We start from the raw sequence: 11,647 nt of genomic DNA, 5'->3' as shown, positions 1-11,647 counted from the left end.
ATTAGAGGTAGTCACAGTTTGTTTGTGCCAGCCCCATTTTTCATTGCTGTGTTTAAAACGTGTTGGGCAAAAATCCCTGAGCAGCTTCATCATGAAGGAAGCATGAACTACATAATTTGCAGTTTTATGCCAAAACACATATGTGTCAAGCCTACAGAGATCATGATATGACACATGCACGCACACACACACACACACACACACACACACACACACACACACACACACACACACACACACACACACACACTATAGTGATGAATGCATCATTTCATCCTGGCGTTCCACATTTATAAAGAGAGTTGGGTTCGGCTCTCACATGCATGCTGACTGGGTGATGGACGTGCCTGTACATACTGTCCGAGTTCATACTGTGTGGCCCAGCACTTCTCTGGACACTTGAAATTACTTGTTGCCTTGAAAAGTCAACCTGTCAAAAGGCATTAGATTACAAGAAAGTTGTATTAACATGACTAAACAGTTCATGAGATGCAGTCTTGACTCTGGACTTCCATCTTTTTCACTAGCACTAATGCTAACATGCTAATGAGGTACCAAAGTCCAAAATCACAGGCTTTGACTGTTTGTCCATTCATCCCAATAGCACTAACCCCCTGTCACACACAAACACACACACACACACACACACACACACACACACACACACACACACACACACACACTATACCTCAGAGTCACAGTTGAATCAGCAAGCAGAAGGTAGCATCCTCAACCGAAAAGTCTACAGTTACTAATATTTTTTTTTAATCATACACTAAAACAAAAGCAGGTCTGCCTAATCTTCTAAGAGCACTGCTTAGCTGTGCAGAGCTGCGCACCAGTGCTGGGATCCTTGCTTAAACTCGTGAATTTCAGCTGTGCGTTCTGCCATCTGTTCTCGGGCGTCCCCGAGGATGCAGTTCTCATTAAGAGGGCTGCATGTCAGTTTCCCCTTTAGCCTGGCGTTTGAGATTGTGCTATCCGACCCTGCCTCCCTCCTCTTGAAAATTTAAAACTACATTTTTAAGTCACTTAATTTCAAATGTATTCGATACAGTTTAAATGTGTTAGACTTCATTGCATTGTTTCAGACAGTAGGGTCTAGTGACGAACTTAAGTGCTAAACAAAGCTAACAATCTAAAAATGAAACAATGTTGGATTGCTTTGTGTGAGGCTAGTGTTTTTTTTAAGTTGAGGGCACTCTCATCTCCATGGAGGATGGAATGCTGTATTTTTAATTGTTAGCCATAACTACATTTTAAAAAGGCACAGCAATGCTTTCCACAAAACTAGTTTCACCAGTGCTTATTGGACAACACTTATGTTACTGCAAATGCAACTTCACCTTGCCTGCATTTGAGTGGCAGTAAGATGAGCCAATCAGGACAGCACCCAGTACCCACAGCATGCAGATGCGTGGCACGAGACGTAATCAGAAATCACAGGCGGCGCTGGCCGTACCACCGACTTCAACAGCAGCTGCTGGGAGGGGTGACGAGAGTGACGGTTGCTCACAACTCTGTGAAACATGCCGATTAGCCATCTTAATTAGCTGTCGTCTTCGGTGCTGGCTCTGTCTGCATGATGAACATTTGCTCTCCAAGGATCGATTACAGGGATGGGGTTTCCGATTCGAAACCGCTAGTGATGTCCTGCATCTCTGTAAAGGGTTGGGAATGTCAGCTGACGATGTCATCGTGGGGGTTCATCGTCACAGTCTGCAATATCAGTCAAATAGGACACCTAAAATAACACTCCAGCTGATTCTCTTTTAAACTCCACTAATGTGGTCTTACCTTGAGGGTACTCAATAGGGTGTTGTATAAATCCATTCCTTAAGCTGTCTCTCCTGACTTCCATACCGGATTATGAATCTATGTTTCATGGTATCAGCCATCTTCACAGGTCTCAGTGAGGGTGAAGGTTAATAGCTTTGATTCAGAGACCAGTGGAACAGTTATTTCTAATACAGCCTCCCGTATTCTTCGTAGCCAAAGAGAACACTCTGCTCACCCATTTTTGGCACTCTGTTCCATGCCATATTGTAATGAGGCCATTGTGTCCTGTCCTCTCTGGCTTTCACCCCACACTGAGGGCCTCCCAGTCTGAGCATGTATGAGTCAATTTGCGAACAGTGAGGAAGAGGATGGGCTGAAGGTTAATGGTAGCGGCGAAAGCTACAGTATCCTCTTGCATTTTGAGCTGTGCAATGTTGTTCTTAGCAAAATCAGAGCGGATGGACATGGGGATGCCTGGAAAACAGAAACTCCATTAACCTTTTTACCACTCCTAGAGCTAAAAGTTTCTTCAAGTTTCAAGGTTTCCAAGCTTCCCCTGTTCAAATCAATATGTGAATCATTATACAAGGAATGCCAAAAGCTGATCTGAGATCAGTGTACGGAGGCAGCTTTGCACTTGTGATCACACTGACTGACACGTGTAGGTGGGGAAAGCGTAGCGAGGGTACACACGTTGACATCAGAGCATTGCTTCATGTTGCCAATTAGTGCTCACAGATCCATGTGGCGATGGAAATCAGAGCATGATCTAACTAGCTGAAAGCCTCTGAGATCAACCTTTTTACAAAGGCTTCAGTACAATATGCCTATTGATGCCTATTGTTGCCGCACTTGTGTTTTTGACCCTGAGATAATATGGCAGTTTGGCAAACTCTGGACGAAGAATAACGTTTTAACTCAGGCTACCCAGAGTTTCTGTGTTTGAATATCAAAGTTAAAAGGAAAAAAACGTGTTATGGCAGTTCACTGAAAGAGGTCGCCAGTCAGCTCGGCATGAAGAATCAGATCAGTTTTGTTTAGTTATAACTATCAATTATTGGTTAATTTCATAATGAGAACCAAAATAGTTTTCTACAGCTACAAAACAAGCCTCTTTAAATACCTCCGACAGCCTCCTTCAGTGACTTCAATGATTCAGAGTTTGTTTTCCCAGCTTTATAAAAATATAATGTATTATATTCAGCATTAATTATTAGCATTATTATGTCGGTATTACGTGGTAACTTCAAATCTAACAGCACTAATGTGATGACAATGAAAATTTATGACGATGTCAACGCTAAATCATCATCATCAGTAGTAGCTTTTATTCTTGGTTAGCTCTGTTCGAATAGCTCAGCAGAACGTGTGTCATTGCTCCACAGACACCGAACTGCAGCGCCAGTGTTTTGTGAGTGGCTGCTAGCTCGGTGATGCTAGCTGAAGTTAATATTTAAGAGAGTTCAGTTTTATATTTGGGCTGTTACACGGTGAAACAAAAGGACATGCTGCACTGTCCTTTGTGGCATACAAAATACTCGATTTGTAGTTTTTACAGGCCATTCAGTGGGTGCAAAAGAAACTATTTAGTCTGTAGTATCTTTCACAAAATAGAAAATAAAGGTAAATAAGAAAAAAAAATAGAATATTTCCAAAACTCCCCACTTCATAGGAAGATATTACATATCTGGACTATACAGGACCTAAATGTAAATATGATGACATCCCAGGGTTTACAGGACTAGAACAGAACTAAAGTGAAACTGCACATGTTCAAACACCCAAGGATCAATAGTTATGGATTGTTACAGTAATTGCATTGTTTATTGAGCATCAGGAAATCTGATAGATTGATAGGATTTAGGAGCCCCAAGTAATACCAACTGTGGACATGACTATCTTTGCCTAGGGCACATGCTAAAATGGTAACATTTTGTGTAGGCATATAAACGAAAGGTTTCCATTGCAAGCTCAATTTTACTGTCAACTGATGCTCTGCACTGCAATCAGGGATTGTCTGCAAGAGATTAAAAGATATTTTCCTCTTCAGGCGGAGTAAATTGGTTTTGGATTAAGGCTGATTGATTGCCATGGAGGTATACAGCAGTCTGTTTGAAATGCTCAGTTCTGAACACACAAGTAATTTCAGCCGAGCTACTCGAGGAAAGCATGCCGGATGGAATCGATTGATATTATGTTGCAGTTACCAGTATCACACTGCATTGCTTAAGGTTATCATTAAAGACTTGAAGAGATATTATTCAAAGGTTCATCTTCTTGTGGTTTTAGGTGTGTGTGTGTGTGTGTGTGTGTGCATGCATTTTTGTGTTGGGGGGGGGGGGGGGTATTATGATAGCTTCATAACCATGGGGTGTGTCCACTGTGATAGAAGATTTATTGGAGAAATGTAAATAACAGTGACCTCTAAAACTTAAGATCAACCTAATGTCTCATCTGTCATGTAAAATGAAATCTTCCACTGCCATGTTTACGTACACAGAATGTTTTTAGAAGACTTTTTAAACTAAAAATGGCCCAAACCAAGATTTTTTTTACTGATTAGATTAGAACAGCAAGGATTCAAATTGTGATAATTAACCTTGTAAACTTTGCTGCACTTAATAAACTGCATGCCGTCCTGTCTGTATAAATCAACAGCTGAGTGTTAATATGACTGGGCAAAAATAATGTAAAAAATGCAATTAATGGTGTTGGTGTAATCAATATAATCTGACATGTGCAAGTATAATGATGACAGATTGTTTATTATCATTTTCTCAATGGAGGAATTCATGCCATAAGTGAAAAATTACCTTTGGAGTTTCTCCTCCCTAAAAAGTTATATTACACTTTATTTTACAACAACATCAATTAATTTAAACTTTAATCCAAATAACCAACTGTAGCTCGAGCCCCTGGAGCCCATGTGGTAGTGCACATATAGCAAGGTGTTAGCACCACCAAGGTTATGGTTTCAGTTCCCAGGGAGCACTGCTCCTGATAAATATGTAAGTCACTCTGTAGGACCGTCTGCCGAATGATATAGTGCAGCATGATGTTTTGAGCAATTCCTAAGGTGATACTGCATTTGCTGAAAATCAAACCACTTTATCTAACAGAAGGGTAGGAAAAGGTAAAGTGAAATCAGAGAATGACTCAAACAATCATTGGCCCACACTGTACAGATTTTTAAGAAGCATGGGTTAAATATACAGGAGTTTGGTCATTACGTCTAAGCTCATATGGAGGTCCCACATGAAATGATGTGACAACCTTGAGCTTCAGAATGGCCTACATACTCCAGAGAAAGTGAAAAAATGTTTATCAATTTGTGAATTTTAGTTGAGCCATAACACTGTCACTTAATTGTTCTTAGCATTTTTGCTAACATCAGATCAGATGTAACTATGTGAAATGAATTATGCGGAACATAATTAGTGATATTAAGGATGTGAAATCATTAAATTATCTGCAAATGATTGCGACACCAGCAATAAATTTACTTTAATTTTGTAATACTGTAACTTACGAAGTCTTGCCCATATCCAACGTCACCAGCCTACTTGCCCAAGGGCATTGTGCAACCACCCCTGTCTCTAATGGTGTCACACTGTACTTAGATATTCTACCTCTTGGACTGGCCTTTGCTTTTGTTCTGAACAAATTAATTGCCAGTTGAATTAAGTAATCTCCATCGATTCCCCCTGGTGTAATAGTGGGACCCAATTTCCTGTGGTCTGGATATTCTTTAAATCCAGAGGGTTCCCCTTAGACCCATTACTAAAGGTGATTCTTCAGACTTTGTCAAAGAGTCTCTGTAACTCACAGTAGTCGCCTCTCTGCCAGAAGCTAAAATTGGTCTGTGGAGCAGAGAGAGAGAGAGAGATCTGAAGTCAGGAAAGGAGAGAGGGGAGGAGACAATGAGGTGGGAAGCAGGAGCAAAAGATGGCATTAAAAGCTACGCATCCCTTGACCCTACTTGAGGGTCACCTACCTGAAGCAATTACCAAGTGTCCCTCTAAGAAGAAACCCTGCCGGTCGTTAGAGCAAAGTCACCCGTGTACCTGCGTGTCTTCTGGGAGGAGAGAACCCTGAGAGAGGGAACAGATGTGACATGTTAGGGTGCGTGTCAGTGTGCGTGTTGTGGTAATGTCCAGTTGCGGAAGTCTCAGTTTGCTGTTATTAAAAGTACGACATATGTTGGGATGGGCGTGGGGAGCAGACTCCTGGGGCTTTCGTAAATGTCAACCATGCTCAGCAGAGAGCCTCAGTCAGACGGAGAGGGATATAAACCAACACAATAAACCAACACATGGCATCGCACCTGGATACTGACACCCAGAGTCTCCTGGCATGGCCAAGGGGACGCGTGCGTCTCAAACTTCAGAACACTGTCCTCTCCTACTGTACGTCGCAGCCTCACAGAGAACCACAGTTCACACGCTGACTGCGTTTCGACGGATTCATCAAGGTATCATTGAAATATTTGTCCTGGTAGAACCATGTTTTCCATGTAGCTTGTGCTGTTTTCACATGTTGGCATTGCTAAGCATGTGATTTGTTGCGTGTATGTGATGTTTTTGACACATGCAAAGATGAAAATTATGCGTTGATGATTGGCATCATACGCAGCTGCGATTCATCTGCTTCCTCTTTTGAAGTGAAAAAGAGTGACACTCCCATTTCCCTTAAGTGCCCTGCGTTTTTGCATGCTTCTAATTATGCAGGTAATAGGAGTGCCTCCGACTGGCATTATAAATGCAGCACCATCACCCCTTACTGCTGACTCCACCCACAGCCGCACTCAAGAGTTGCCTCCAAGGAATTATTCAAAATAAAGAAAGCCTCCACAAATAGATATTATTAAAAAATATATATATTTGATCAAAAGTACAAACTTGTTCTCTTTCTCACTTTCTGGCCATCTATGTATCTGTCTGTTGTGTATCAGTCTATCGTTCACTTTTTATCCTTTCTGTCTCATGCACCATCCTTCATTCTTTCCCAGGGTATTTCAGCCGAGAGAGAGAAAGAGAGAGAGAGAGAGAGAGAGAGAGAGAGAGAGAGAGAGAGAATGAGCAGGAGAAAAAGAGAGAGGGAGACTGAAAAAGAAGACTAAGCTCTGTCAATTGGAGTGAGTGCACTAGTAAGTCTGGCTTCACTACAAAGGTTAGCAGATCTGACTGTCAATACTGTCAGAGGAATGGAGTCTTTGGGAGAAGAGGGAGAGGAGAGGAGGAGGTGGAGACACGGAGGTTAGGTGGTGGGGGGGAGAAGAGGGCTGGCTTTGAGAGAAAGAGATACTTTGATATTTCGGAATGTTAGAAGGGTGAATGTGGAGAACTGGAGGTTGGGGATCTAATTACCGGGCCATAATTGGGGGCTGGGGAATAGGTTGCCGTCCTCTCAACTCGCTGCAGATCAATTATGTTAAGAGAACATCTGTAAGTGGAGCTTAATGAGGTCCATTAGAGCAACATGCGCTGCCTTCCCTAACGGTGCTTGTCAGCTTCTTGGACGAGCTGGAGCGCGCTGCTAACTAGGGAACTGGTGGAGGTGCTTAAAAAGGCGAGGAGGCGTGCGGCCGGCTCAGGTCTTTGGTGCCAGGGAGAGAACGAAACCTAGAGAAGAACAAACCTTTGCATGGAGAAGGAAGGGAATTCTTTAGATTTTTAAAGCACGAGCCGGGAAGGAGGTGCACACAGACAGGGCGCTACGTATTTCTTTTTGTACCCGAGCGGCCGCGACTTGAAAAGAAGCCGGCTATACTTGAGCCACGAACTCCTCATACGCGGCAACTTTCCCTCGGTATAGTATCCATTCTTACATCTTAATCGCCCGCTTTTATTAAAACACGTGGACACACGAATAGACGAAATGGTGTTTATTTGTGCGATATTTCACTTTTACTTCTCTAGAACAAGTGACGCGAATATGTTCAAATACAATTAGAAGGATTCAAGGTATTCGGATTTTATTTGTCAACAACTTTATCGGTCTCCTTAGAACGGAAAAAAGCGCTTATGGTCAAAAGAATGGAATAAATGAATAGGTTACCTATTGTGGTACGGGTTAAGAGTGGCGCGTGCGCTAGATGCTGTCCGAGCAGTGCACATTGTAAACCTCTGCTAGCCTACTAAACTCGGATTAAGTTGAGGATTCCATATAATGAATGGTCGCTGGAGATGTTAAAAGGAGGCTTAAGCCAGACTGAGTGCACCAGGAAATATCTCTGTGCTCCAATCCCCTTCCGAAAAGACTTTCACTGCCAAGCCTGGTATCCTAATTAAGCGGTGCATTCATTTCTACCAAGAGAAGCTACATCCCTCGCCCTTTGCATCCGTCGGATGAAGTGTGGCGGTCGTCCGTCAGACATCCTCTTCGCAGTATTCGTGCGCGCGCATGTGGGGAGGAGGGTGGTTCGTTGAACAAGCGATTTTATTGTCCACGTTCGCTTTAACGATGTCCGTTTGCAAGGGTGTTAGTGCAAAGGCATCGCGCGCCACCTCACGCAGGGCACGCTGGAATATGCATCACGTTACGTGACGGACGACTTAACTCCGCGCTCGGCACAGCCTGCTGATGGCACTCTCTAGCTCATCGCTCTCAATAATTCAGATATCTTTGGTGAATAATTGACGTGATAATGCTAAAGATGAAATGATAGCAGGGAGGGGTTGGGGGGGTGCGAAAAGGAAGAGGTTAGTGGTCTCGCGCCTCCGCTCCTTTTCTCCCTCTCTCCTTTACACACGGCTAGAGCGTCTCCCCCGCAAATTGCATGATTACGCAGATAGTCCGCTTTGAAATAATTCAATCCATGACAAAACCTAATTACTGGCAGGTAATACCCTGTCAGCTTTAATGCGTCTCATCACTCATAATGGTAGCAAGGAGCATTTTATGACCCATCTCATTACTGCTGCATTTTAGGCCGTGATTGGCAAGAGGCCGCGAGCTACAATCTACCGCACATCTCTGCCACTACCTCTACGTTTCTGTATATTCTCCGTATTTCCCCAACTCACGTATTTTGCAAATTCATATTTAGACAGACATAAAAAATAAACTTTTGGTCATGTTAAACACAAAAAAAGTATTACGCCAGTTGCGCGCGCGCGTGCGTACTTTGCGCGTGCTCCGGGGGGAGGGCACAGAAGGCCTATGAATCATTCTCCTTGGCAACGCGTGCTTCAATAGGCGCTAATTAGAGCGCGCAGGTGTAACCAATGGGTACGGAATAGCGTTAGAGTTACATCAGAGTAATCAGCACGAAACGGCTTCATCTCCGGCAAACCGTCAGTTGTGGTGGAAACTATAAATACAAACAGAAAATAAAAACAAAGAGATGCACTCTGTTTATCTGCTGAATTGTTCATGTTACGTGCACGAACTTTATACAGTGGTACGACCTCTCATGGCAGTAGGGCTGAAATGATTTTATCCAGGTCTAACACACGCCTGTGGGGTTATTGGTGGAGTCCTGCGTAATTATTGAAGACACTGAGACTCTGTTAAGCAGTAACTAAGGAAAAATTAAAACCTTAGGCAATTCAGGATTAGTTACTGATCACCTTTCTTACTTACACGGTTTTATACACGTAATGAATTTTGTGTGCTCGTGCTAATACGTTTTGCTTTATTAAGCGGCCACCACATACACGTAACACTCACACTTCATGAGTTGTGTTCCTAAATATCCTTAATCAGCAGCTCGCCTTTCAGTATTGCATAAATTAAATTTAAACCGATTACATCCCCGTGTATAGGCCGTTTGGGGTATAAAATAATCTCCACGGTATCTAAAGGCATCATACTCGACACATAATTTGCTACCATCGCATCGGCAGAAGTGAAAAACCGTGGCAGATACTAGACTACAAGGATAATGTGCGCAGAGCTTGTTTGTGCGCGCGTCTCGACCTCCTATACGTGTCAGTAAAGGAGAACACAAGTTTCTCCAGGGAGCGCGCCTGCACGCGCTCCCTTACTCCAGCTATCGCTTATAAGTGAATGACCTTTTCCTCGTCGTGTAATGTTTCACTGGTGAGGGATTGGTTTTGAAGATAATAAAGCTAGGCTTCAATATTCTTCCTTTCGCACTCGCTGATGGGCAAGTTGTACTGAGCCTTTCACGGTAGATATATACTCAATCCATGACGACTCGGGCGAGAACACCTGTAGCTTTGGTACGAACAACTTCTCGTTGGTGATCCATGTGGACCTCATTATTTTCAACCTGAAGATCACTGTTATCCGCAGCGCAATGTCGGTTTCGTGAACTTTTTGCTCCGAGGTATATAGAGTCGGAGCCTGCACCAAGGTGCTCTACCCGACGTTAACCTTCTACATAACTTGGTCAAGAAGGTGAGTGGTTTCTCGACTAATTGTTTTGCGAACGGATTATATACTTTGTTGCAATTTAACAGTATACAGCACTAAACTGCATTTTCAATGAGAAATCGTCCTTGAGATTTGATTGTGTAACGCGGTATTTAAAGCTTCATTAGCATTAGTTGGGTCGTTGAAGGTTTTTGAACGTCTGTACGTTTAAAGCTCATCGTTGAAGAATTAAGATCAGGTGGCGCATGGTGTAGGCTTACGCAGTTTTATGTGCTTAAATGTTTTATATATCTAGATTTCACTCAGTTTAAATTTCCACTTCTTTGTTGTGCTTTTCTCCCAGTCGCTTTCTGCAAGTTTTTTTTTATCTAGATTGTATCTATAGATGGTTTGTCATAATGTAACAAATCTGAATGAACGAGAGGGCTACTCTTTTTTCTCTCTCTCTCTTTCAAATGCAAGACAGATAAACACCAGTCCCATTACATCCCAGTTCTGAGGATAATGGACGTTTAAATAATTTTATTCTTTAAAAATTGTTCGTATTACTGCACGTACACCCAAATGCTTTGGATGGGCAAGCGGGGAGCGCGCTAGGATGATAAGATTGCGGCGCCGTGGTGAGCGCGTGCCTTTGTCATCCGCTGTCATTTGTTCGCCGTCACTCGGGTCGCTACGACTGCTGCTAGATCTAATTTCATAGTCGAGCACTGTTGTGACAAACGGTCTTAACAGCGTGTGGCGCTGAGCGATAGCGAGCCGTCGTCCTTCCCTTCCGACCGCGTTTTGTTGATTGGTGTTTTCCTCATTTTCACTCTTTTTCCTCGCGAGTCGAGGTGGATTGTTACTTCTAACAAAAGCGAGCCACCCTCGGAGCGCGCGCGTGCATACAGCTGCTCACTTTGCACAGACGGGGATCTCGGCTCGCGCCTCTTGTTGCATGGTGCGTTCGGCTGCTGGAGCGACTCAACAAATGCAGAAAAGAGAGAAAAGTTTCGGTAAGAGTAAGTGTGATTATCGCTGGATAACCTCATCGCGAATGTTGTATGTTCAAATTTGCAGAACTAGCGCTGAATTGTTACGATGTTTTTTTTTATGCGATTGGCTACAACCCGTAGTTTAAACGCACGCACGGATATGTGTCGCGAATACGTAATGTTGAATTAAATCTGCTGTGTATTTGTACGATACATGCACGGTTTCAAACATCATTTTGCGTCTTCCAAAGACTACTAAATGTGTATTTGTCACAGAATTGCGCGCCGTGATCTCGAACGTGTTAATGGTCTCCCGAGTTAACGGTTCCGTTTCGTCGTTTTGCAAGCTGCCTTGAAAATTGGGTTCTGTGTAGCAAATCTTATTGGTCTTTTCCAAGCACTACGCTGCCATGGCAACAGTAATTAAACTGATAAGAGGGTGAAATGTCAGCATCTCCGACTCGCGCAGCTGTGATGTGGTTGAAAGGGGGAAATCAAATTGGTACTTTGCGCCCTGTTTGCTTGCCAAGTCTTGCCAAAAAAAATCCACA

At 43.1% G+C, this 11,647-nt stretch overlaps 1 protein-coding gene and 1 long non-coding RNA gene across 6 annotated transcripts in view; one reads left to right on the top strand and one right to left on the bottom strand.

The window, feature by feature from the left end:
• Nucleotides 1-4,746: 4,746 nt before the first annotated feature.
• On the bottom strand, nucleotides 4,747-8,842 carry LOC143514179 (uncharacterized). Its single transcript, XR_013130781.1, has 3 exons — nucleotides 7,837-8,842; nucleotides 5,774-5,870; nucleotides 4,747-5,639 (listed from the first exon to the last, which is right to left on the bottom strand). It is a non-coding gene; the product is annotated as an uncharacterized LOC143514179 (long non-coding RNA).
• The window catches only part of lmo3 (LIM domain only 3), a 29,507-nt gene continuing 24,959 nt past the window's right edge, over nucleotides 7,100-11,647 (top strand). The window contains exon 1 of one of the 5 annotated variants that reach the window (XM_077005057.1): nucleotides 7,100-7,587. Coding sequence is in view for 3 of the 5 variants with exons in the window: in XM_077005055.1 (XP_076861170.1) it covers nucleotides 11,060-11,117 (58 nt within the window). In the remaining 2 variants the exon portion in view is untranslated. Of the gene's footprint in view, nucleotides 7,588-8,398; nucleotides 10,144-10,548; nucleotides 11,118-11,647 lie in introns of those variants that run through there. The other 4 variants (XM_077005056.1, XM_077005055.1, XM_077005058.1 and 1 more) reach the window with 4 other exon arrangements.

The sequence above is a fragment of the Brachyhypopomus gauderio genome, chromosome 5 (genome assembly GCF_052324685.1).
Source record: "Brachyhypopomus gauderio isolate BG-103 chromosome 5, BGAUD_0.2, whole genome shotgun sequence".
NCBI classification, from domain to species: domain Eukaryota; kingdom Metazoa; phylum Chordata; class Actinopteri; order Gymnotiformes; family Hypopomidae; genus Brachyhypopomus; species Brachyhypopomus gauderio.
The sequence above is the reverse complement of the archived record's forward strand: the minus strand, read 5'-3'. Positions and strand labels throughout refer to the sequence as shown.